This window comes from Poecile atricapillus, chromosome 1 (genome assembly GCF_030490865.1).
Source record: "Poecile atricapillus isolate bPoeAtr1 chromosome 1, bPoeAtr1.hap1, whole genome shotgun sequence".
NCBI classification, from domain to species: Eukaryota; Metazoa; Chordata; class Aves; order Passeriformes; family Paridae; genus Poecile; species Poecile atricapillus.
In genome coordinates this window covers 142427504-142454887 of record NC_081249.1, presented here as the reverse complement: position 1 = coordinate 142454887, position 27384 = coordinate 142427504, and the positions used below count along the sequence as shown (strand labels likewise).

Genomic DNA, 27384 nt, shown 5'->3' with positions numbered 1-27384 from the left:
CTGTAGACACTTCAAAATAAAAATGGCTGAGTATGAAGGAAGCTTCCCTTTACAGTCATGCTATTATTACACACTAAAACTAAGATGAAACAAACATGCTAAGCTACAGTTGATGAAACAGGTTTGGTTTTTTTTTTAACCATGTCCTTTTAAAGCAAGCTACTGCTTTCCACCTGAAAATAATTAACTCAAGTGGGTAGGAGGAAAGGATGCATAATTTATAAAATTTTAAAATGATGAAACATTCTATCTATCTATCATAATGCAAGGCCACTTCCTGAAGGGAAGCAGTCACATCCTGAGCATCATCAGAATAAGTATGAAGGGATGCACAGAGGAAAAAACTTCAGGAAAAAAGAAAACTGAAGAAGAAAATTATTGACTTGAACACTCTCAGTGCAAGGGTCTTTTGTAAGGGCAATCATTCTGCTACATTCTACTGCCCAATTGCCATCCTCAGTTTCAATATGAGGCCTCACCCCACAACTTCATGTATGTTCAGAGCAATCAAACATTGTTATGATTTCCTTACAAATGACTAGGAGTGACCAACGTTTCAGGCAAAGTTAAATGGAGCTAAAAAAATATTCCAGTTTTGGCTTTAAGAATGCCCAACATCACAGAATCAGGGAGGACAAGCATTGAATGTTTGGATACAGAAATACTTCCTGCCTACCTGAACAGAATTTATGTTCTGCAATGGAGGTCTCAAAGCATCCCTTATCCAACGGTAGATCTCCACAGCAAGGAGCTTGGCTTCGTCTCGAACAGCCTTTTCCCGAGATTCAAAAAGTTTTGGCAATACTTTGATGATTGGCTTCAGTGAGATTATCTTTGAACCAAATTCACTGCAAGTTAAACACACAGAATAGCATCAGTGCCCATGAACAGGAGTGATCCACAAATAACAACTCACTTTTAAAAAAACAGTCTATGAAAGTCTTCCAAGTGCACATTTAGCGACTTTGTCAGTTACTCAAACCATTTTGCTAGATATTATTTTGAGATGCTACTGTAAAATTTAAAGAATATATGCCCTATCAAAATTAACCTCCACACCCAGCTTGGAATTACAAAATCAGGCCTCTCAAATTACTTCAAAGCATTTAATCCAATCCAGTGCTTAAATCAGCTCCCTTGCTGAGGGGGGGAAAAAAGATGAGAGAAGAAAGAAGTTGTCCTTAGACCAAAATTTGTATGACCTACTTTTTTTTTTTTTTAAATCAGAATAGAATCTCCTTTGTCTATCCTTGGAAGCAAACTGCAGTAAAAGCATTAGTCACTTTTCCACTTGTTGGACCAGATAATTAAAGTGAGCTTGGGTCATCTTCACAGAAAACATATGTGCTGAAATATGTGCCACTGAAGGAACACATAAAACAAGTTTCCCCAGCCAGTCACCCTTCCTTGACAGAAGACTCTACATGCTGTTGCACTTAATACACAAAACTTCTTATTTCAATCAGTGACGAATAAGAACACAAGAACTTGCTTTTCAGACTCAAAGTTAAATGCTGTAGTTACTAAGGCATCATATATAAAGCACCTCAAAAGCAGTGTTTTTTTTTTAATTCAGAAACATTTCTTAATTCTGCATTAAGCTTTCTTCCAATCATACATTTTCTTATGGTTCCCTCCAATTCAAGTTCCACATAAAAAAAGCTAGCAAAAAAGGCTGCTCAAGAACTAAAATCCACATGTCTCACTTTCTAGAAATTCTAGTGCACATCATTTAATTTCTACATCAACTTTAAAAAAACTAAGTATAAAACACTTCAAAAGAGGTCTTGGAAGTAGCAAGATTTAAATATGTGAACAAATGAGTTGCCCAAGAATTCAATTTTCCATCATGACTCAAAAAGAGAGCATACTGGGAGAAATGCCTGTGGAAACTTATTTGTATCTAATTCATATAATCTAATTTATATAATAAGCAATAACAGAAACCTTAGCATAAGACAGAAAGTACCAGATATTAAACTAGTTATGCATTCAAGCTACCTACCTAGGTACAACACAGATAATTTTTTTTATCTGTGCAGAAAGCCTACCAAAGCATAAGAAAAATTTAAGTAGCAACAGAGCTCAGAATCAGAAGATGGAGTTTAAGCCAAGAGGGCTGCACAAGAGTATTTGATTTTAACATCACAAAGATAATAAAATTCTGCATGTAAGGAAAAAAATACATGTGACATTTTACAGAATTTGTTAGTTGAAAGATATTGCAAAAGGTTATGCAGGTTTCTAATTACACTGCACTGTTAAAAGGACATTTAACCAGATAGGCAATTTAAAGTAGCTGAAATATATTCTTAAATATAAGACAGTAGTTTCACTTAAAAGAAGCATAGGTAATGTGTTAAGCCCAAATCTTTATACTGACATGACTGAAGCCTGAAACAATCAGTTTAACAAGGATCATCTCTATGTAAGCCTCAGAAAGTTCTCAATGATATATAACAAGGCACTCTCCAGATACATTATATAGTTTTCACATGAGCTACTTTACTCAGAAAGAAGTGTTCTGTCCATTAATTCCAAAATTTTCCTTTAAAAAAACCCCTAATGGTCAGTAAATTATATATACACTAAGTATAATAACTTCATAAAGCCCCAGTATTTTTCACTCAAAGGCAGCAAACAAACTTGATGTAGAACCAAAAAATAATCTAATACTGAAGCCTACTACATCATCTTAAACTGGATTTGATTTTCAGGGAGCACTAGCAGCTCTCCAATAAAGAAATTATTATATGGACAATAGAAGCTTACTGTGCAATAGGCTTGTTTTTTTTCTTTCTTCTAAAAACACACACTGTGTACCCAATTAAAAATGCTCACATCAGTGAGGAAAACAGTGGTTTAAAAAAACAAACCCAAACAACATTTTAGTTTTTACATCAGTGAGTTTATTACAGATATTCAGAAGAGAAGCTACACAGTCTGGAACAACACACACTAATATTGCCCTTCTCTCAGAGGCTGGGAAAATGGAAGTTTGAGAAACAGTTACCATGAATGAAAGAGATCCAGATGAGGCTTACACAACACAGACAACCCTCACATCTAACTAATCTCATGGTGTTGTCAACTGTTGCTGTAAAAAAATACCAGTTCAGGAAAGATGTGTTCTACTCAAAATAGCAAGGACTTACTGAAGACTTAAGCAATAAAATTAGGCTCCACATATTGCTGGTGTGAGGAAAAACCAAAGAAAACCACAAAAAACACTATGAACTAAAAGCTTACCTTAGTGCTTTCCTCAGTGTCTCAATACATGCTACTATGATTTTGGGGTTTTTGTTGTCCAGACCCTTTAATAATTCCTCTTGTACTGCCTCTCCTTTCTCAATTTCTATATACATTAGACATATATCTTCACCCAACTCTTTTGCTCTGGCCTTTGGCTGATTGAACACTTTATTTACAACTCCAGATGCTACTTCTCCTGTTGTCCTGAAAGATGAGAGAGTATTACTTTTGGAACATTTATGTGAATTAAGTGTTCTACATCATTATCCACAGGAAAAAACACACAAGCAGCAAATCCATATTAAAACCCAACAAGCCTTCACATAAAAGGGTCTACATCCTAAGATAACCTTAAAGGAAATAAACTTTCTTAAGGGATAACTTTGTCATCTAGTTTTATAAAAGAACACAGACCATAGTTAATATGATTCTAGTACCAGAGTATACCAGTGAATAGCAGACATTCTCTAGTTGAGGTTCACAAATGCCATGCCAAGAAATTACGTATGTTGCAATACGTTAACTGTATCAATATATAACCCCAGCACAGTGCTTCACATATACTTCCGAACTTCAGATAAACTAAATCACTGACACCATTTTTAGATCAAGGAGTGTACAAAGTTGTTAGATTTTCAAACAAAGCTTTGGGTTTGTTTAAGTAAGACCTTTATTCATTTCATCAGGTCACAAAGTCAGCGGACCAAAGCACTAACCTGGCCTGTTATGTGCTTTCATTTCACCCTCAGAAGTATGGCCTATTTCATTGGCTAGACAACAAAGAAGTACTAAAACATATCCAGTAAAGAAATTGGCAGGTATGAAGATTCATATTGGTTATGCTGGATGCAATGTCTCATAACTATATTTTATTTCATGTATGAATTAAACAAATATCCCCCTGAAAAAAAGGCTCCCTTCTGTACTGATAAGACTGTTTCCATCAAACAAGAGATTCCAGTTCACAGCACTTAGACCACCACATTAGTGACTTACTATTTTTGCCATTTCAAAAATTTTTACTAGTGCCTTCAATAGTTTTTTAGAATACTGCAAGCAATTTGTGATAAATACTGCTTGCAATTTGTGGCACATGGAGGCCATCCACAAGGAAGGCCTGCCATTCGGCAAGATCTCTGGATTAGAAAGCAAGTTCTGCTCTTAACAAGGGAGATCAGAATTGTTAGTGTCCAATGCACAATTTACATGCAGTTGCAGCCTTTCTCAGAGAGGCACATAAAACTGTCCTAAGGCTAAGAGTAGCAAGAAAAGGCTACTTACTTCCCAGCTACATGAGCATTTTCAACATAAGCAAGCGCTGCTTCCAGTCCTTTCAGCTGAGCCACTGCATTGGAATCGGTCACAAACTTCTTTATCAATCCAAGATACTTGGACCATTCAGGACTCTTTTCATCATCTATCTTCTGGAAGAGCTTAAGGGCTTCTTCATAACCGTTTAATCTGGCTTTCCATAGCTGGAAGCAGAAATTGGACATTTAAATGTTGTGCTATTACAACCTTAACTCACCAATCTCACAAAGCTCTTCCATCCTGGCACCTGCAGATTTCTCTTCAATGTCTATATGAATAACATGCAACAGGACAAAATACTTGTCAAAATACTTGTTTTTCTCCTACCAAGAATGATCTGGATAGAGAGATGCCAGTCTTCCCCCCTGCTCTTCATAAATTCTAGCAACCACCAATGAGGAAGTGGGAGCCCAGCAATAGTTTCAGCTACAGATGACTAACTTCTCCACATGAATGACTGTACTGATCTTTCAGCGCACAAGCTTACGCCATATAACACTACTAAAATCTGCTTAATAGAGGTTATCCAGACTCTAGGCTGGATAGAGCTGATGCACTTTCAGATCTGTTAGTACTCACACCATGCAGCTGTCAAGATTACCCAATTACAGTGTATTTAGATACAGAAGCACTACAGAATCACCATGAGCAGAGATATACAGCAAGCCAAATTCAAGATTGCCTACCTTATGTTCACATTTTTGATCAATGGGCAGTTTCATCCACTCACTGTCGTCCCCCATTGTAAATCAGGCTCTCTCTGCAGCTACAGTAATTTCTGTAGAGATAAGGACAAATAAGAAAACAAAAAAAAAAGCATATTGAGTGTATACTTACTTATACCTAAAAATACAAAAACAAAAACCAAAAAAACCCAAAACCACCAAACTCAAAACTAAACAAAAAACCCCACAGAAACAAACCAAAACTAACCAACCAACCCTCAACACTCCTCTCAAAAACACCCCAGTTCGGTAGCAAATCTCATTGCTAATATACAATCCAAGGTTGTAATTATATTTAGATGCACACTTTACACAGCAGACTACTATTTTTTAGCTCTAGAAAGTTACCAGAAGTCATTAAAGATTAGAGAGCAGTGCAATTAGTAGTATTTCTGACACTACAAGTCTCCATCAGTGAAACTTTTAGTAAGCTGAAAGGTGGAATATAACCTCGCCTAAGCTTGAGGAAGAATGCATTACAGCTAAGGCAGTAAACCAAAATGAGTTCCCATCATCGCTTACTGAGATGTGCTTTTAGCAACAGGTTCCATGAATCAGTGTCAAAAAATAATCTGATACAAGTGTAAGCACAGTTATTTTAACAACTTTACAAACAGCACAATTGAAACGAAGCTACTGAGAAGAACAAAACCCTTTTTTGCCCTAATTCTAATGTAGCCAGCATCAGCAACTGTCAACAAGAGATCAATTTCTTGCCAAGAATAGGACTCAAATCCTTAGTCATACAAGTTTTAGTGGTTTCTCCCTTCTCCCTTTCCTTTAGAATAAAACAACAACAACAACACTGACTATTAGGGTATGACAGATGAGATCTCAGGCTCAATGCTCATCTCCTACTTATTGTACAACTAACCTGACTGCTCAGAAAATAATGAGAGAACATGTCTCATGGAGAGAGATCAGCAAAATGAAAATAGCAGCAGCAGTAGAAAGGGCTCCCAGTGTTATTTATAAGCACAAAATCAAACCAGAGAGGGAAGAACACATTTCAACACACCAGTCTGAATTCACAGACCAAGCCAAAAACTCTATAACCTGGCCATACACAACAATTTATCACTACAGGCATAAGTACACAACACTAGCAGAATGCTCCTAACAGAAATTCAGCCTATGCCAGCAAAGTTGTATACTTTAGCCTACAAAATATTTCACCTAATACTCAGAGGTTCTCTGTAGAAATCTAATCCCTTGAATTAGGGGTGTATTTTCATTCATATAAATTAATATAGGCAAGTTCTTCAAAGCCTTCTGTCAGCCACACATACAGCTAACTCAACAGCAAAATTAGGCTAGCGACAGCATTCAGTAAAAACAATCTTTTTTATTCCTTCCTGGTTTTGCTAGAAGATACTGAAGTAACAACCTAACCTCTCAATAATTAATAAAGAAAAAACATAAGAAACACAAAGAACTCCAAAACTCCTACCTGTAACCAACAGACACAGCCCCACAGCAAATTACACTAAGCTTACCTTAAATATTTAGAAGTTCCTATGGATGTTAATACTGTTCTCACTATAATTGCATAAACTATTAATTTGCCCAACGGCAGTAAAAGACAAGTCAATGTCAGAAGACAAATTGACTACATACATAAACAAGTGTATCCAAGCGTTATTATGGTTTGTCCTTCTCATTTCCTTTCTCATCAAAACACACAACAATATCGCTATTTTTTCTTGATATCACATAGTAGTATCAAGTGTGCCTCTAAAGAAAAAAAAAATATTTTTGGGGAGGGCCAAAGAACTGTAAACCACTGAGAATGAAAGGATCTGCTCATTATATAAGAAGCAAAGTACTCAGAAGTGAGGCTACCTAAACCCATGCCACTGAACAGATAATTCTGTTTCACTATCTTTTTTCATGTTCAACTCACTAAAAAACAACCCCCCCACCCTCAAGCCACGGCATTCCTCCATATCAGGAATTGACAAAAAGGGTACTCCAAATTAAAATTTACAATGAGAACAGAACTCAAAGGCCATACCAATCACAAACAAACATACAAGGTCAAAAGGGCAAGTGAGTTACTGCATCCAAACTCCATCAACCTTTTGCAAGGGATCTGCTTCATCTGTTTAAACTTACGTTTATGTTTTCTCTGCCCCAACCTCTCATTTGTTCTCTTTCTTACCTGTCCTTCAGACTACTGAGAGTTCAAAATAAAATAGAAACCAACAGACTCCTGATTCAAACTTAATGCACTTTACCTTTTAAAAAAACTTATCAAACAAAAAAACCCAAACCCACCAAAAAACAAACATGCACACTGAAACAACACAAAAAGCACCCCACACCCAAAAGCAAGATGCTTATGGCAAATACAGAAGTGGGGGTAAAACATATCTATCTCTATGAAGGTGATGACTTCTGTTCAAAAGCAAGAAATGAGACTGAATTTACATTAAAAGCCTTCCAAACAGCCCACCTAGCAATGGATGCAGGCATGCCCTATAGTGAACACCGTTTCCAGCAGTAAAATTCCCCATCCCTCAAATTAGTTCTGCAGCCAAATGCCATCAGCAAAGACAGCTTTGCCAGTATAAACTCAGCTTGGATTAGGAATATCTTCATTTCAATGCACCAATACAGAAATAATGGAGTACTTCCTCAGTGTGGATGCAGACAACATAAATAGATGCGGTGGTCTCTTCCCAAAGCCACACACCTTCGCAAAGAACAAGCACAGTAAACTTTATAGAAAATTAGGTAGCTCTGATTCTTAATCAGAAACTTGGAACTAATTCAAGCTATTGCCTCTTTATACTTTTTTTGTTGAAGAACATATAAGGAACCAATACAAGGACAAAAGTTATTCCGAACAAAAACAAAAAGGGGAAGAAAGCATGAACATACCTGCCAGCAACAGAAACACCAGGATAAAATTTTGGCACCTGTACTAGACATCTGTGCTCTGTTTTTTTACAAAACTGACAAAAGCATGAACTTCCTGCTTCAACAATAAAAAGAAATATTTATTTCTTTCCAGAGATCTGTTCTGCTAAGGAAAGAAGTCTTACTATAGGACAGTCCTCAATCAAGTACTACAAACCTCAATACAGTTCAAACCCCAAAGTCGATAGCAACTCTATTAAAAAGGCTTGTCCATTACCAGACTGATACTGATTTACAATTACTTTTATCCTCACACATACACAACAGTTCACTGCCACGAAGTACAACCTCTTGCTTATACACTAGTAATACACTACAGAATCTAGAATTTCCTTTCCCACATCACAATGTACTTGGGGGGATCACATATGATAAGACATAGGGAAGGAAGCTGAATAACCATCAAACAGTGTTTCAACTATTATTTTCAGCCTGGTCAACCCAGTTCCCCTGCTATTTTTAGTCATTAACATCTACAATCGATACTTCAATTACAAAATGGGTTAAGTTGCACTGAATCTGGAATCTAAAAATAGTGATAAAATTATACTCCCCCCAGTAATTTACAAATCCCTTTAGAACAGATAATTTCTCAGAAAGTATTCCACAGTCACAGAGGGAAAGCTCCTTCTTGAACATCCAGTCTTTCTAGCTTCATCTCTGCTCGTGTCTGTCCTAATGCCAAGATTTTGTACTGTCTGCATCTTACATTTACCAGAATAAAAGACTGTTGTTTCTCTTTTTAATTAAGTCACTGGGTTCTGTGTGATCATGGAGTATCTAACATTTGAGAAAAAGGTTTTTCTTAAGTTTCTTTGCAAAGACATGTAAACCTCAAGTCATTACTTTTCAATATCCAAATAGCAAGTGGCCTCATTATACGATAACACAGCTAAATTCTGTTATTACTAGTGAATTTGCAGCAATGAAGTGTTTGACCTACTTAGATTTTTTTTGTTGCCACAACTTGGAACAAACAGAATTAAGTCTTTCAGTGACAACGTTCATGGTAAAATCCAGAAAATAAGACCTCTGAAACAACTGAACTGCCAAATTAAGTTTTGTGTGAGACATTTGTCATAAAAGTGGTCAAATGCAACATTTCCAAAAGCAAGCCACCCGAGAAATCTGTAGTGGAGATGAATAACAAATCTTTCCTGACAGTTCTTGGCAGGGCAAGTTTATATTACAGAACAGCGAGAAAATGAAGACCATCAAGAAAAGAACAGGATCTTTTGAAGGGAGATCACGCAAAACGCAGCAAGAGTAGAAAGCGCTTACAAGGCAACATAAAAGCAAGAATTTCAAACGTAAAAGTGAGAGTTCCCAAATTAATATACCTAAGTTTGGGATATAAATGTATCAACACATTAAAAGATTGTGAGAAAGTATCAAAACATCAAAGTTTGGATTCACCATGCACTACTCTGTAACAGCTGCTACTCAACTTGTAAATAAATGCTTTTCCTGCCACAATTTGGAGAGCTGAACTGCATTAACATCATAGCTTACAGTATGGGGTACTACTAAGGAAAAGTCTTTACATCATTAACATTCTAAAACGTGATTTCTTTTGAAGCATACATTGATCACCTATCACTGTATTTTATTGTGAAGTGTCAGCTTCCAGACTATCTTCTACAGAAGATGTACAATGGCAAGCTAGGAAGCCATTTTATACTAAACAAAACCAGTGGCTTACTGATACTGATTGTCTACTTCTCCCTACTCAGTTTCACCTATTGAATATTACCATTGCACAAGAATATCATCAAATATTTTCATAATTTGAAAGATTCTCAAAAACGTTATTCAAGAATAAGTTCTGAGAAATCAAGACAGGTATTTTTAAAGGAAAAAATCTATTTGAAATATTCCTATACAGCAGGCCACAAATTTGGAGTGTACATAGTTGGATGACACATTTCAGATAAAACTATACTTCTTGGCAGACAGATCTCAGTGCAGCCACCGTTTTCCCAGCAGAAAGAATTAGCTGTTTGTTTGTTTGTTTGATGGCAGTTTTGGGTCACATTTGCTCTTTGGCTCTGAAATGATGAAGTTTCTTAGAAGTTTAGCCCAACACAGTTGTGTTTTTTTTTTTTGTATTTGCCAGCCAAACCTTCCCCTACAATACAAAGTAGCTCAAAAAAAAAGTTGAAGGCTGAAGCAATCACAAGACAGTAGGCAATTAAAAAATTATAGAATTTTAAAGGCTAGCATTTTCAATTGGTAGATGAATTATAAGTTGCAAGATACACAGACTCTCGATGAAAAAAATGGAAAAACCTCAGAATAACAAAAAGGAGAAATGTATGCTAAATGGAAGCTACTGCTTCAGCAGCAATGCAATGGCATTCAAGAACAAGCAGCATTAAATTCTCTCTTGCCTGCTCTAACTTGTATGTCCTAACTCACCTCAGTGAAAATTTTAATAGCACAAATGACAAGTTATAGGTAAGATATACAAATACTTAATTTCTCTGGAAAAATACATTTTAATACATACATATGTATAATACACAATACTCTGAAAGTAACCAGGGCCGTTCTTTTCCATTCATCTGAAAGTGAAAGACAATGCAAAATAAACGGACCTTCTGTTACAGCTAAGACGAGAAGCAATTTGTAACTGCATGGGTAAGCCTGGAGTGAAGCCAGAAGCCGAGAAGGGCAAAAGGGAAAAAGGGCAACACACAGGCAAGCTTACAGGCAATGCACTGACAAAATTCTAAGGGTGGACAGTAGGGAGTGAAAGATGTCAATGGGACTGTGCTTTTAAGCTGCAAAGCCCCCCATCCCTCAAGAGGTTTTACAAAGCTCAGGCATGAAAAGGTTCATGTGATGTTCTTTAAAAGGACGGCCTGAACCGCTGATGAAGGAAAGCTCCCGCGGAGACATCACTAGCTCCCTCCTTCTCCAAGGGAAGCTCCCTCTGGCACGGCTTCCCTCTTCAACTAGCAGCGCCCCCGCCATCCCCAGCACCTTCCAGAAGAGCACTCCCTCCACTTCTGCCCGCAGCCCCAGATGCGTCCCCATAGCCCGGAGACGTTTCCCGATCCGCGGGTGTCTGGCCGCAGGCCGCGGCCGGGCACGGCGAGCAGGCCGCCCGCCCGCCCGGCATTGTCTCTGCCCGCCGCCCCCGCCCCACGGCCGTGCCGGGCCGGGCCGGGCCGAGCGGAGCCCTGCCAGCGCCGCCGCGCACCGCCCGCGCCTCGGCCGGGCCTGGCCGGACACTCACCCTGACAGCTCCGGGCCGGCTCCCGGCGGCAGCGGGCGGGAACCGCGGGCGGGCCGGGAGGAGCCCCTCCCCGCCGCGGGCGGGGCTCGGGGCGCCGCGGCCGCACCTGGGCGGGAGCCGGCCCGCGCCGGGGCCAGACAAAGGCGGGCAGGGCAGGGCAGGGCCGGCCCCGCCGCGCTGACCCCGCGGCGGCCCCGGGCACATCGCGCTCCTTTCCCACCGCCGCTGAGCAGCCCCCGCGGGGCCGGGCGAGCGGCAGCGGGCGCTGCCCGGCCCTGCCGGCGGCCGCGGTGCCGCCTCTCGGCCAGGAAAGCGCCGCCGGGCCGGCGACCAGTGACCAGCTTGGCCCGCCAGGCCTGCTGTCCTCATGAGTCATACCCCGAACGCCCATACCCGTCAGAACAATTACTACTCTAACAGAGGGAGCTGCGGTCATACCCGAGCATGCAGCAGACATTATCCCAGGCCACCAATCATCCAGCAATCCCGAACTGAAGGAGGGAGCGGTTCTGAAACCCGACAGGAGGAACAAGGCCAGCCGTGGGGAAGGAGAAACAGTGCCTTCCGAAGGAGGTACGAACGAAGAGGCTGGCACCGTACCATCCCCGCATTTCATGCTGCTGCGAGATGTGCAATGACAGCACTCTGGTGGAGCTGATTCATCAGCAATCTCTCTAGCCCATCGTCTGACATTTTGAGATGCCTTTTCTATAGTGACAGTAGCTACTGAAGAAGCTGGTATGGTGGAAACTGGGTGTCATTTGCTTCCTTCTCAGAAGAGCATCAAGCCATGTGATGCAAGGCTGTATTTCTCCAGCCATCTTTTTAGCTAGCTGAAGAAAGAAACCTCTTCCAGGCACCACCAGCACTAGCCATGCTTCCCACTGAATAATCGTCCAAGTTACTTTTCCTACCACCTCACTCTACTCCTGCAACAGGAAGGTACGAACGTGCGCAGCAGCTTCTGCTTTTCAACGTCTGACATTAGCAGCAATCGAGCTGTCAGACAACCCCAGACAATGTACAAGTGCTTAGATCAAGAGACTCTTTATTCAAACAAGCCAGAGCAACGCTGCCCGATGCAAGGCAATATTTAGTTTAAACAAGAAAGTACAAGACTTTTCAATGTCACTTCAAAACTCCACCCATATAACATGAACCACTGGGAACAATCTACAACAAAGCATCAGCAAAGCAAAACCATATTAGTCTTGGACTATGTTGTTTTGAACCAACTACTCTGCTACATTTGCTCTGATGCAAATGGCTTTAACACCATCCTACTCTAGCAGAGACCTGACAAACCATTTACATTAAATAGTTCACAAATTAGCAATAAAAGTTTATACATTTCTTTTACAAACCATGTAAGGACGGCTGATGGTAGTGTGGAACAGAAGAGAGGTAGGAATGGGGAAAAAGGAAACCAGATGAACACTGACCTTAATTAAAGGTTTGCAAGCATTTACATCTCTCAAGTGTCCTTCCAGTCATGCATCCTACACAACAAAATCCTCCAGATTAGATAATTAAGATAGTTATTTCTATTCCACAAAACATTCAGAGCAGTTTCTAATTGGATGTACTGTTCAAGATGTGCATAAGTGATGTGTAAGAAGGGACAAACAGAATTGCTGCCTTTGCAGATGACAACTGGGTAGCAAAAAACAAATATAAGAAAAGGACTGACTGAAGGAGCATACAACATACTAAATGCTTTTCAGCTGTAAATTTATCACCAAACACACAGAGTCAAACAATTTATAACATTACACTGAAATTCACATTTTCTTCATTAACTATTAAATAGAAACAAGATCTTTCTGTTTTAGCAGACATTGGTATGAGAGCACAGACCCACTGTGGCAGACCATGTTTTCAGAGGCAGAGGCCCAGCTTACATAACTGGCCCATACAAGGGGAAGGACAAGAGCCAGCATGAAAGTTAAGTCTGACAAAATACAAGTCATATGCATACAAGAACCAGGAATCATATTCCATTACCATACATTCCCTTTTTCATATTAGAATATCAAGGGAGAAACCTTCCATCAATACAGATCTAAAGCAGTCTAAATAACTCCCATACTTCTAAAATTCAAATTTCTTTTTGTCAATTTGTCACATAATTTTTCCTATAGCAGTTAATGTATAACCTAGTTAATGTACTCAAAATTGTGTTTTTGAGAATTACTTTCAATATATCTGCAACCATTTTTTCAGAAACAGTCTATTTTAACTGAAGGCCATTTGCCAGTGATTCTGCTTTGATATACCACTCTCTCAATGTTGCTTATAAGGCTTAGCCCTATCACAATTCTTGAAGTAGAAAAAAAAACAAGTGATGAATCTGTAAGTTCAGTATGATAGGAAGCTACCAAAACAGCAAAGTTTGAAGAAAGGCTAAGCCTTTTCTTGCCAATGCAAGAAAACCAAATGAAATTCTAAACTTTGCAAAATCAATTGATCTTATGTTGGACATCAAAGAGTCAAAACTATCCAGGCAATTTGCACTCGATCATTCCACCTTCTGAGGTTAAGCTTTCTCAAAGTTTTATTTACAGACCTATATGAGCAGACTTTTAGAATACTCCAGTATTCAAGACTCCATGCACTCTGAACTAAGCAGCTTTACAGTTTCAGACCAATTGATTCACTGAAAGCCTACAGTAACACTTTCTTTGATACACAAGTAATATATTAGGAAGGGCTCCCATTGCTGGTAGCTCACCATCCTGACAACTACTGATCCCCTTCCACCTGCACGAGGCAACTTGGAACTGCACTGCAGTTCAGCAAAAATCAAATACTAAAATCAGCATAAAGTAAAAACCTCAGAACAATCAGATAGATGACACACAACAAACACGAATCAGTTAGAAAACTGTAGCACATATGACTTATTTTTTCTTAGAACAGAATCCCGGTTTCCTTAATGCACACAAAAGTATTCCTCAGCCTCTGTCTTTCGACCTGTAAACTTCGGGTCTCCCACTGACAGGGCCAGATTCAGAAGGAAAACCCTCTGTACACCATCTGTACAAACTGCCTTTGGAACAGGACTGATTCAGAAACAAAATCAAATGAAATGCGGAAAGGTGTCTGTGCAGAAATACGGGACACTTCTACCGAGCCCTTCCTCGCATATGCTAGAGAGGATTCAACAGGAAGCATCTCCTCGTGAGGGGCTCAGGCAATCTTAAACATTTGCACCCAACAACAGAGCTACCGAAATAAGAGATGAGCTCGTACCTATGGTTTTAAGGCTAAAAGCAACCCAGAGAACGTTTTTTTTAGGGCATTCTAAAGGGGAGAACCGATCCTGCACGCAGCCTCAGGGGACAGAAGGCACCCGGTCCGCCTTTCCCTTAAGGGGTGCTCGGCTCTACCGCCAGCCCCCGGCTGCACTCTCCCGGCCGCCTCCCACGGAAGGCCCCCACCAGCAGCCCCAGGCCCACAACGGACGGAGGCAGCCGTAGTGAAGCCGCCGAGCCCGCGGCTCCCACAGGCCCCATCGCCCCCCAGTTAGCGGGCGGCCTGAGCAAGCTGCACCTGCACAGCGCGCCGCGGTACAGGCCGCGGCCTCTCGCCGCTGCCAGCCGCAATCCTCACGCCGCCGGGCTCTGCGGGCGGACACCGGCGCAGTGCACGGACCCGAGCCCTTCCCGTGGGAAGATGTCGCGCCACTGGGACTGCGCCTCCACACGGTCCCCGGGAGTAACGGGGAGGCTCGGGCCTGGCGGCGGAGGAAGGCCTAGCCACTCTCCCACGGGCGCGGGCAGCAGACGGGAAAGGAATCGAGGCCCACCGGGAAAAGGACAAGGTCAGCGGGTCTCACCTGGGCCCGGCGGGTCGGGCCGGTGACGGTCCGGCAGCTCCTCGGCGGGGTTTGAAATCACCAGCACCGCCCGCACCCCTCAGTGTCCGCCGCGCCCATTGGTCGCTGCCGGCCCCGCCCGCGCTCGAGCCCGCGCCCCTTATTGGCCCGTTTGAATCCGGCAGCCGCAGCGCGTGCTCCACGCGCGCTCCCGAGACGGCGGCGGTGCCGCGGGGCCTCCAGCGGTAGCGGCCAGGCCCGGGCGCGCCCCGCTCGGAAACCAACGAAACGCGCCCGAGTCCGAGTCCGCTCCCTCGGCCGCCGCCGTGTCCCCTGGGAAAGTGCAGGAGGGGGCTGCCGAGCCCTCTGCGGCCCCAGCAGCGCCTGGCGACAGGCGCTGGTCCTAAGGCAGCCGGATCAGGGTGCAGGACCCTTTGGCAAAGGGCTAAAACACCTCGGAGCTGATGGATTCGGCTTTGAGGAAGATCCTATTAGAGAGAAGAGGGCCTTCTCTTTCCTATGGTCAGTGAGTTTGCAAAGCAGCAATTCAAGAAAGGACTGAGAGGGAAACCTCATCAATGTCTGTCAGTATCTGAGGGAGGTGTCAGAGGATGGAGCCAGGTTCTGCTCGGTGGTGCAAGCAACAAGAGGAAACGGGCGGGAACTGATGCACAGGAAATTCCACATGAATAGCAGGGACTTCTTTACTGTGTACCGTGCACTGGAAGATGGTCCAGAGAAGTTGTGGAGTCTCCCTCACTGGGGATCATAGGATCTGTCCGGATACAGCCCTGTGCCATGTGCTCTGGGGTTACCCTCCTTGATCAGGGAGATTGGCTCAGATGGGCCACAGTGTCCTTTCCACCCTGACCTATTCTCTGAACTGGTTTTGGAGCACAGTGTGTTTTCCCTCCATTGTTTCTTCACTTCAGCTTAAAAAATTTGAAGAAAAAAATTTTATCAGAATAGAAGGCAAGGGACAGCAGAGTGCAATGCACACAAGTGCAATTAATCTTAACACTATCCTCTCCCCACCATGCCATGTAAACACCATTTTTTTGAAAGTAAGGCAGTTTTTTCATGACCTGACTGAAATGGCTTCTGCACTGTGCTTCAATTGTGAAATGAGCAGAAATACAGTTGTTTTAAATATTTTAGGTGGTTCTTTTGTCAGAAAGGGACAGAATGTGTTACAAGATTGGCACCAGTACTGCAGTGTTAGGTATTAGTGGATGTTTCATTCATTACTCAAGCCTTTTGTACTATTTAAACTCCTGGTTATCAAAAAAGGCAACAGAAGCTTGAACTAAACCTCCTACAGAAAGAAAAAGCAGCTCTTCCTCAGAGCTTTATTTTCCACTCAGAAGAGGCTTGAGATCTCTACAGTCCTAATACATGCCAAAATGAAGAGCCTCTTCTGCTGCTGCCATGTTAAAGTGGGGGGGAAAAAGCCATGTGCCTATGTGAGGCAGAAGGAGAGGTAATAGATGTGTGAAGGAATCTGCAAAAGTGAGTGTAGATATTGGACCCTTGATTCAAAATCATAGGGGTACAGTGTGTACTACAATCAGGTTTCTGAGAACCCAAATCCGTTCCTACCTTCTTCCTCCTCTCAAATGAAGCAAAGTTGAGGCTGTCTGAACAGGTTTGGGAGTTCCTCATTCAAAGGAGAGTCCAAATAGCATGCATGATTCACAACCAAAAGCCAGGCAGAGTGGTTAAGAAAAGCTAAATTTATATTAAATTATCATCGACCCCTAAAATATTGAACACAGTGGTTAAATAACTCCAGAAAATCCAATGTCTCCAGTGAGTAACGTTAAAACCATTACACAGGAACACACGGAAATCACTGACGTTAGCTCAGGACAGACAGGAGAGAGGTTTGCTTTTTACATAGTAAATCAGTGCTCAAGAGATCATCCTCCAGTAGCCTTTCTACATTCTTAACATCCTAAGTGCAACGAGGGTCTTCTCTTCCCCAGAATGGGGAACCATGATGCATCCCCAAGGCAGCATCTTACTGGGGCTGTCTCTAGGAAAAAGACACAAATTTCTGCCCACCTCACTGGTAGAGGAGGCTGTGTGACATTTTATTGATCCTTTTCACCATAATCGTTTGAGGAAGGGAGCAGAGAGCAGTTATGAATGGTTGTTAGGCTGGAGTGCGCAGGGTCTCTCCTAAAGCAGCAGAGAATATTGATCAAGGTGGAGATCACAAACACCATGAGTTGTTGAAAAGACTGTTTTTTTCCTTTCCATTCCACACTTGAGACTTGGACAGCAGTTATTCTGACAGGCTGATTTAATCTTAAGTGACAGGTCTGGGCAGATGTTTCCCTTCACCCCTGTCCCACCTCAGGATTTTGGTGCATGGTCACATAAGCTATGGGGAAAAAAACTACAACCCATTCCAAAACCCAAAGAAACCCTGCTCTCCTACAAGTCAGAGCCTTCCTCCCCCATCTCCCCACTCCCAGCCCTGATGCCCCTGCCCCTACACATGGTTTCTGCTCAAATTGATTCTTCTGCCTATGCTTGAGCCCTCTGATGTTGTCCCTGCATGAAGTGGCTTAGATGGGCAGGGTCCGTGTCAATGATATGCACTCCTTTCTCAGTTCCCAGTTGAGTCCACACCTCAATCCAAAAGTGCCTCTGCCCAACAAAATCAATGCTTCCAAGGCTGGAGTCAAATAAATAATTAAATAAAAATCTAATTTAAAAAAATAAAAATAAATCCCTCTGGGAGTAGGGAAGAGTCCCACATTAAGACAGGGAAATCCAAGCCTTATCTCCAGTTAATTTTCTACTGGAATATACACCAGTCAGCCCAATGGTGCAGTTAGGGACAGAGTCTCAAGCCACCTAGCCAGGTTGAAGCTGTAACCTTCCCCTGTCTACAAAGATACCTCTGCTGTGAAAACTACAGGCAAACCACTGGCAACTGTTGTGTTTTACAGGGGTAGCAGGCCTGTTAGTACATAAACAAAGTTCAAGCAGAGTAGGATGATTCTCGTTTTTAATCAGCTGAAAAAAATACTGCATGGGAGATGTACCCTCACCCTACCTCTGAACCATACCCCAGTGTATGTTTTGCTCTCTTTACACCACGGGTGGGAATGTACTTGACCTCTTTCCAGGTGATAAAAGAGGTTACAAAGATTTCAGTGAGAAATTCTTTGTGATTGTTAATTTCAATGAGAAATTCTTCACTGGGAAGTTCTGCTTCCAAGAATCTGGCTTAATGCTTAATATTTTACCATGTGCTTTGAGAGGTTAATACAAATTTCATTTTTGAAGAGTGTCAAGCAATATTTTCTCTTTTTTCTTTTTGAACAAACAGATGACAAGAGAATATGAAGAGGTGGCAATAGTCCTTGGGAGCATGCAAGACCCAGCTCCAAATGCTGCTGGGTTTTGGCTGCAAGGGTAGGATGACATTCCCTAAAGGGTAAGAGTCTTGGAGGCCAGAGAACAACTGAAGCTCTTGCAGCTGATGGGAAAAATTATTTGGAAAGGAGAGCTATTTAGTGGTAACAGAAGAACTTAAAGTGCAATTCTATCTGATAAACAACTACTTCAAATGGCTCTTGCAGCTCTCTGATTATTGTCTTCCATTCTAGGTCAAATGGGTGCAGCCTAGTAATAAAGCAGTTCCTAACTGTCAGCACTGAGCATTCTCCTGGGAAAGACTCGACCTAGGAATTCTCTTTTCCCTTATTATGGTAATCCAAGGTCCTAAAGGCCAAAATAATTGGGACCTTGCAGAACTGGGACTTGTGGGGACCTAGCAAATTTTCTTTTTCTTTTTTTATATATCACTTATACAAAGATCAGTAAAATTTAGGTCTTGCTGAGATCCATTTCCTCCCATTAGCTCTGTAGAGCTACGTAAAATACCAGTCTCTTCTTGTCTCAAGTCCAGCACTCAGACTCCGGAACAGTTCTTAAAGGGCCATTTGCTGAATCTTGTTTTTGCAGAGTAGAAACATGTTTTAACAGGAAAGGGGAGAACAGGAGCAGTGTCCACTGCCAGCAACAGACACAGTGCTCCAATCTGAGCATTCCTTAGAGTTTTTAGTAGCAGATATGAAAGTAAGCAGTGATGTTCTCATGAAGTGAGTCTTGGCAACTGTGGTTACCCTCTTTATGCCTTTACAAGATGACCTGAGTCACCTCTTGAGCCCCAAAGTATATCCCATCTCTACCAAGACCTCTCTTACATCAGAGACCCCTCAACACAAAGCCTCAAAGAGTGCTGCTAGTGCTGGAATGACTAGGGGTACTTCTGTGACCAGGAGCCAGCAATGAGGCAGCTCTGCTCTCTTCATGGGCATTGACTGTGAGCTGGATGGCACAGGACTTGCAGGTTGCCAGGGAACAGAGACTCCGAACCAGATTCAGGCCAGACAAGTCACTGCAAAAGTTAATGTGGCAGCTTCCAGGAAAAGGGAACATATAAATAAACCACAGACAGTGAAAATGAGTCAAAAGGGTCTCTGGGTTCCAATCAACCCACCCATCCTCCTTCTCCAACCACAACAACACAGCTGCCCAAGCTCCATGCTGAAAGGCAGTCCCAGTCTCAGGCCCCTTGCAAGAGAGGCTGGTCTCTGCGCCCCTCCTTGCAAGGCAGGCAGAGTCCTGTCTTTTTTGTGCAGAGCAGAGGGTAGGGAAGGTACGACTGTTTCCAAAGTCACATGTACTTTAGACCTCGCTCTCTGTGGAGGGCTTGCGTTGGTGTTTCCAGCCTGTGTCTGGGAGTGAGCCTCGCCGCTCAGGAGTGGCTGCTGCTGTGTTAACACTGCTGCATTCAGACTGTTCTTCCTGTAGCAGCTGCTCAGTTTCGGTGTCATCCAGTGAGCCAGAACTAGCCTGGATAGAGACCGTATCTGTCTTCATGCAGACGTGGTCCCGGAGGATCCCTCCACGGGAGCTCCGAATCTGCTTCAGGTCATCCCATTCGGAATCATCACTGGATAAAAGGCATATTCCCTCCACAATCTTGATCTTCTCCTTAGTGTAGCTGTGGTCAGGACCAGTCTAGGGAGAAGGCAGATGAATGAAAAAAATACATCTATGGAAAAACATAGCAAAGAGCAATGCAGAGCTGGAATGAAGACAGTGAAGCAGACAAAAAGCTGGACCACCACGTAAACAGCTACTGGCTTTAACTGCCACAATGACAGAACCCATTTTAAGCATCCTTTAGTTTTTTACCACCCCCAGGTGAATCCTCCCTGCAAGGGCTCTCATTCCAAACTCCGTGATTCTTCAGTTGTGGAAGAGGAATGAGGATGAGGCTGCTCTTCTCACTCAACTATACATATTCCCTGACAGAAGAGAGTAAGAACACTGAGCCTAAAAAGGAAGCAAAAAAACCCCACCAAAGAAAATGGGAAGCAGAAAACATCACGGTAAAAGTAGGCAGGAGATCAATTCTAGGTTTGAAAATCTTTACATCTGAGTCATTCTAGATTCACCTTTCAGCAAAGCACAGCTGGAATACCACTGTTGAGTTCAAGTCTCACAGCGGCACAGGGTAAGGAGATTATAGAGAAACAACGAAAATGATCAGAGGCTAAAAGGCCCACACTGAGATTAAAGTAGTGAAATCTAACTCAGCTCACTGACAAATAAGGAGCATCTGATCTATCCCTGAGGAGAAAGTGAAGGGGGTGGGGAAATATATATCTGGGTATATCAAGGAGCATTGGAATTAACAGAAAAGTGGAAAGGATTTAGATTCCCAGATAAATAATCCTGTCTTATCCTTAATAGATAAGGCTAAAATGGCTTGAAGATTCGGGGAATCTATTGGGTACCTTTGAAAAACAGTAAGGGAAAACTCTTCCCTGCATAAGTCTGTGATCCCTGCTAGAGGAACTAAGCGATCTAATAGATAATCATAAATAGTCCTAACAGAAATTGCCTTTTTTAAAATATTACTGACTACAAGTAGCCAAAGTCCAGACCAAAGAATCTGCCACAGAAAATTACTTATACGTTCCTGACAGACAGTAGAGCTAGTGTAAGGACATAAAAGCTGGGAGGAAAAACCAAGAAAGAGCAATTAGTATGGACAGTGCTTGAGCCACACAACAGAGCTTGAGTGACGGAGGCAGGATCAGACACACAGAGTAGTGATACCTGATGTGAGGATGTGGACGGAAATCAGAAGAGGGAAGATGAGAAGCTATCTGAGTGATAAGAAAGCTTCTGAGGAGAAAAGAGAGAAGAAACTAAGCGCTGCAAGATATCATATTAAACACTCTCCATCATGTGGCACAAAGTACACACCTCTGAAGGGCCTTTAAAATACTCTTTTTAATAAGGGCTTTATTTTTTTCCCTTATCCGATCCCCTCCAGGCCATGCACAGCCAGGAGCCACATTCTTGTTACCAAACCCCTTCTGGCTGCCTGTTCTCCTGGTGACTGCCCAAAGCAACCTTGGTGCAACATCATTAACTGGGACTTGTATCCAAGGAAGACAATTCCAATTGGCTCATGTACTTTCAAGGGCCAACACCCAATGCATATGAAATACAAGACACTGTGGGAGTGGGTAAGAAGCAGAGAACTGAAGACAGGTCAAATTCACTACAGCTCACTGGGGAAGAAGTGCTGCTGGCTGATCTCCATAGCAGTCTGAACAATCCACTGAAGCTGTCCTCCTACATCCTAGAAGTAAATGCTTACAAGTTGCAATCTTTCTACACAATGAGGCCTGTAATACTCAACAGCAGCTTGAGCTGAGCTCCCATGTCCTTAGAAACAGCGCTTACCTCTTTCTTGTAGCACAACTGGTTGTACATGGTTGGTTTGGGAATCGATTCAATCTTCACTTCCTGGGTAGATGTCCGATATGAAGGATTACTGTAGGTTAGGTTCCCCAAGCCAGGGTCCGTAAACTTGGACTTATTATGCCTAAAGGGAGAGAGATGTCAGAAAAGTCACGGGAACCTACTTCCAGGAACCAAAATTCCTGAGTGCTCAGTGAGTGGATGGCTCCAGCCAGCTCTACTGTCCCTCAAAGAGAAAATCCTGGCTTCACCTGGCTCGTCAGCTACAAGTCCATTTACTAGCCACCAGTACAGCAAGGCACTGCCATGTAACCACAAAAGCTACCATGGCAGTAAATGGTGAAGTTATCTGTCAGAAAGCACACAAGCTCACACATTTACTGAGATGTGAATTATCTCACATCCCTGTCTATAACCCATAAGCTCTCTGCAGAAAATGTAGCCAATAAGGTTTCAAATAGTAGAACTGCATGACCAATACTTTAGAGGCACAGGGCTCAAACCTTGCAAATAAAATTATCAAGCACTCCCTCCTTCCAATGGAGGAAAAAAGGACTGTAAATGACAATAAAAAAAGATCTAGTCCTTTCAGGGACTTTCTTCTCCTATAAACCAAGAGTTTACAATTGGCCAGGAGAGGGAAAAAAGATCACTTACCTATATATAATTAAAGCAGCAATAAGCAGCAAAATAAACAAGATGCTGAGAAGACCTCCAATAATGTAGCTGACATGCAGTCCTTCTCCTGAAAGTGAATACCAAGGATAATTTATGCACTCATTTTATATTTCACTGGATAATACTGACCTTGGTGCAATGTCTCATGCTGGGGTTTTACCCATACAGAAGTATGTAAACTAAAATGTCAGCACATTAAGGTTTAGCAGAGGGTTTTGTTCGGCTTCATATGAAACAAACATATGGTAAACTTTCCTCCCACCCAGGCCCCAGCAAACCAAGGAGCACCAAGATCTTTGTAATGGGGTTTTAATGGAGGAGTTAAACCCCTTTGCTGACAGGTTATTCCTGCAGTGGGAAGCAATTACCACAGTCAACCACCTTCAACTAAACACAAAAGAGACAGTGAAAAAGAGTATTATTAATGGGAAGAGCCCAAATGATGAGGTATAGGATGAAAGAAAACAGAACTATTCTTCAGACCAAAGAGTCATTAGAAAAAGTGCCCATCTAGGTTAATGAATGACTATAGAGGCATTTGAGTAATTCAAGTCTGAGTTCCAGAAATTTCAGTTTCAGACATTACAGACTAGAATGCCCTGAGCACATCTAGGAACAACCCTGGTGGAGAAGAGTTAAAGAAAAGCAACTCACCCATGGTGGCCAACACTGCCTCATTGGCACGAGTACACAAACCTTGCCTAGCATCTTTGTCAGAACAGCTGAATAACAGAAGGACAGTTATTTACTGAAAGTAGAATGAACAGTATCAATAGTATCAAAAAACAGGATGGAATGGGCTAGCACTGATATCCCTTCCATTTCCAGCTAAAAACTACAGGTATTCTCTTCTTCAGTATTCTGCATCCAGAGAAGAGAAAACCACATACATACATATATATAGGGGGTGTGCATGGATATATCAATTATCAGTCTGCAGTATCTTTGTATAAGACACATTCTAGATTTGCCTCTCAGGTACACAGGTGTACTCGTATCTTTCAGAAAACAAATTTCAGCATCAGTGCTGAAGCAAAAATCAAAATGTCTCAGAGGCATCACAAAGACATTTCTGTCCAGTAAGTCATACTCAGCAAAGTGCAAGTTTTGCTCTGTAAATAACCACACACTATAGAGCCACTCTTTTGCTGAGCTGCTGTCGTGGTTTTAAAGCACTAATTAAGAAATCACTAGAAAACTTTCTCCTTTCTTGCTGTGAGATATGGATTAGGAGAAGGGCAAAACAGGCTTAAAACTTAAAAGGAATAAAGAAAGTTTATTAACAAAACTACAAGGATAAGAAACCAGAATAAAACTTCCAGAAACTCTTTTTCCCCACCACCCAACCATTCCCTTGTCTAATTGACAACATAGAGACAAAACTTGGTGATTAAAGCAGTCCCAACTATATAGTAGCTTTTTCATCAGTCTCTGTAGAGGAAAAATGAAGTTCTCTTTTGTCATTCTATAGAGAGTTTTTCACAAGAAAACCATTTTCTCATGGTTTTCTATTTTTCTGATGCTAGCCACCTGGAAAACTCTGCCATCAGTCCTCTCCACTCATTTCACACTACTCTGAGGTGTGTTCATGAATTCAAGGGGTGTCATTTTAAGGATGAGTTATTCAAAGGCAAAGGTTCTATTCATTTATCTCTGTGATCATTTCTGGGAACAGAACTTTTCTTTTCTTCTTAGGGGCTAAAAGTTTTCAGCAACTCTCACTTCTCTGATTCTGTTCCACCATCTCATAGGATCACAACTACTTCACTATTTGCTCAACTTCATCAGTGAATTACCTTTGCTCAGATCTACATTTTGAAATACTTCATTCCCCCCATATCTTTCATGAATTAAAATATATCCCCCCATACTCTTTCATGAATTAAAGGAGTTGTTTTTTTTCAGAACATTATTGTCCATCTCCATAGCTTTAACAAAATAATATTTCAGCTTATTAAGGCATCTCCTTATTCTCTTCCCATCTGAGGCTTAATTCCTTTCTTCACTGGCTTTGATTGTTTATGTTGTCTCTTTATCTGTTGATCACTCTCTCTCTTCTCTCTCTGGAAAAAGGATTAAATCTGCAAGTCTCATCTGGGTAGTGAAAAGGTTAAAATCTGGCTCAAGCTGCAGCAGGTATTCATTGAGTCAGATTTCAGCTCAGCAGGCCTAGAACCAGGGACCCCCTGGGGAAAGCTTCAGACACCCTGGAGGCTTCCTCTGAGGCTGCAGCAGAGCCCAGCCCTGGCCTGGGGGACCCCCACAGGCTCCATCCCCTGCCCGGGAGTCTCAGCAGGCCCAGCCCAGCCCCCTGCCTGGGCTGCATGGTCTGGGCAGGGGACAGGAGCCAGCTGGAGCTCTGTTACCTTTCAAAACCAGAAACCAAGAGAGCAAGAAAAGTCCTGGGCTTAGGTTTAAAAGAGTGTTTGTCACAGGTTGATCTCACATTTCAATGATCAAAACTACTGTCAATTCTCAGAAATGGCCAGTTATTGGCCAGGAAAAAAACTCCGATCAGCCTCCAGCAGCTTTAACTTCCTTAGGTGTTTCTTACTTTTTTTTTTCCTTAAATGTCAATCTATCTCAGCTGTATAAATAGCAGGCTGTAGAGAATTAGCAGAAAAGAGTCTATTAACTACCTGTATAACTTAAATGTTAGAGCCGCAAAGATTCTATTCTGCCTCAAGCAAGCTATCCCCTTCCCATGGCAGAACCATTTCCTCAGCTGTGTGGGTATAGTCTGAGATGTTTCAGTGAATTGAAGTAACAGACTCCTCTGTCCTCCTCTCAGAAATAGGTTCTTAAAATTAGGAAATTCAAAAATCAATCAAAAGGTGGATTTTAACACCTCAGTGCAGTCAGCCTACACACACATTTCAACAAAACAGAAAGAATCTGCAGCTGTTTCTTGCCATCTCAACAATGTTCTGCACCTTTGTCATAATAGTTTCACACATTAAAAAAAGTGAAATCTGGAGCTGGAATATCCTCTTATGGCTAGGGATAGGTATATTTGGATGACAGCAACCAGAGGGGGCTTGTATGTGGCACCTTGCAAAAACTGGGACTTTCACACCCCAATTCCATGAGAACAAGAACACTTACTTTCCTTCCACTGTTTCCAGAGATGTGAGAGGTTTCGTTGTTGAAGAACCTAGTCTGCCAGGTGGTGTTTGACTTCTCTCACTTACACTGGTTGGTTCTGGACCAGGGGGCACCACACCAGGAACTGGAACAACAGAGGAAAATAAGCAGGACTCCAGCTTTGTGGGACATACGAGCAAGTCTGATAGGCCATTTCCAAAACTCTCTATAGCTTATATGAGCAGCCTCCCCATCTCAAACCCAGTCTGTCAGCAGAAAGGACAGAAGAAAGCTCTACTGCTCACAACCACTGGCCTTAGTTCCAATATGCGATTCTGCATAAGATGTATACACTGGAGAGCCTCAGCTGCTCTGGTTGCCACTGCATAAGCAGTGGCAGTGGCACACCTTTGAAAACTACTACCCAAGTGTGTTGGAGTCTGGAATACAGAGTGTATGCCCTTGTTTCTGATACTTAGTTATAAGATCCAGAAAACCACTGAATTTCATATAATATGAAATTCATGAGCACGTTTTCACGGTGATACATGAAAACAAATGTTGAAGTTGGATAGAAAAAGCTAAAAGTGTGTGTAGATTAGAAAGTTTTTTTAAATCACTGGGTTAAAAAGTAAGTTTAGAGAACAGGAGACAAGATGGAGGATTTAGGGTGTTGTCCTTCTTCCTTCTTCATGTTCTTCTCCTAGCGGTTTTTGGGTAGTAGTAAGTGATTGAGTAAAAAATGCTGCAGTGCATCACAGAGGTGATGGGTCATTGGGTCATTGAGAAAAATAATATGCGTGTCTATTGTTAATTGGGTAAAAATAGGTATAAAGATAAAAGAACTGCGTAGTTCAGGCCCATTTTTGTGCATCAGACACAAAGTGTGCCACAAGGCCTTGTTTGTACCATCAGAAGAAAATGTACCAGATTGCAAAGATTAACCTTGTGTAGTCAGCCTGGAAAGACCTGTTAAGTTTTGTGATGACCTTTTAATAAACACGAGAAGCAAGATTCTAACAGGCTCAGGAGTTTTCTTCGAATCATAAGAACTGAGATAAGCAGGGCTCCCCACGAGGGAGGATCCCAAAAGAATTCAGTCCAAAGGAGGCTGAGAAATCCAAGAATAAAAAGAAAAATACAAAAGAGATGCAGCAGAAACAGAGAAACAGAAAAAGGATTATTTAGAGAAAACTTACAAAGTGACACTCAATAAACTCACTTGTAGAACAGGGCCGCCCATCTGGTTCATCCGGACACGCACAGACAAAGTCAGAAGCTCTGGCAAAGCAGAGGTGAGTGCAGCCTCCATTGTTCACTCCACAAGCATTACTACCTGGAAGGAGCAAACAATTTTCTAAATATGTTACATCTGAACAAAAAGGGGCTCAGAGCAATAACCTTCTTTCCTGCTCAGCCAGAAATACTTCTTAGAAATCTGGTAAGTTATTATGATTTTGGCATATGCCCGTCATCTGACGGCTAAGCAAGTGATGACAATAGCCAGATACTGAATTGGATTACTGCAGTCTTGAAAGGAATGTACTGGA

The 27384-nt window shown here is 42.0% G+C and overlaps 2 protein-coding genes across 8 annotated transcripts in view; both read right to left on the bottom strand.

The window, feature by feature from the left end:
* The window catches only part of CKAP5 (cytoskeleton associated protein 5), a 55584-nt gene extending 40204 nt beyond the window's left edge, over positions 1–15380 (bottom strand). For 3 of the 5 annotated variants that reach the window (XM_058836763.1, XM_058836790.1, XM_058836800.1), the window contains exons 1-5: positions 15290–15380; positions 5250–5341; positions 4534–4727; positions 3250–3456; positions 677–848 (exon numbers count right to left, since the gene is read on the bottom strand). In XM_058836763.1, the coding sequence (XP_058692746.1) occupies positions 677–848; positions 3250–3456; positions 4534–4727; positions 5250–5306 (630 nt within the window). In that variant the 5' untranslated portion in view covers positions 5307–5341; positions 15290–15380. Of the gene's footprint in view, positions 1–676; positions 849–3249; positions 3457–4533; positions 4728–5249; positions 5342–11451; positions 11483–12893; positions 12916–15289 lie in introns of those variants that run through there. The other 2 variants (XM_058836781.1, XM_058836772.1) reach the window with 2 other exon arrangements.
* A 1606-nt stretch (positions 15381–16986) lies between these two features.
* Positions 16987–27384, bottom strand: part of LRP4 (LDL receptor related protein 4) — an 84613-nt gene continuing 74215 nt past the window's right edge. For 2 of the 3 annotated variants that reach the window (XM_058852195.1, XM_058852204.1), the window contains exons 33-38: positions 27057–27170; positions 25856–25979; positions 23405–23472; positions 22730–22817; positions 22055–22196; positions 16987–20311 (exon numbers count right to left, since the gene is read on the bottom strand). In XM_058852195.1, the coding sequence (XP_058708178.1) occupies positions 19976–20311; positions 22055–22196; positions 22730–22817; positions 23405–23472; positions 25856–25979; positions 27057–27170 (872 nt within the window). In that variant the 3' untranslated portion in view covers positions 16987–19975. Of the gene's footprint in view, positions 20312–21418; positions 21488–22054; positions 22197–22729; positions 22818–23404; positions 23473–25855; positions 25980–27056; positions 27171–27384 lie in introns of all 3 variants that reach the window. The other variant, XM_058852211.1, reaches the window with a different exon arrangement.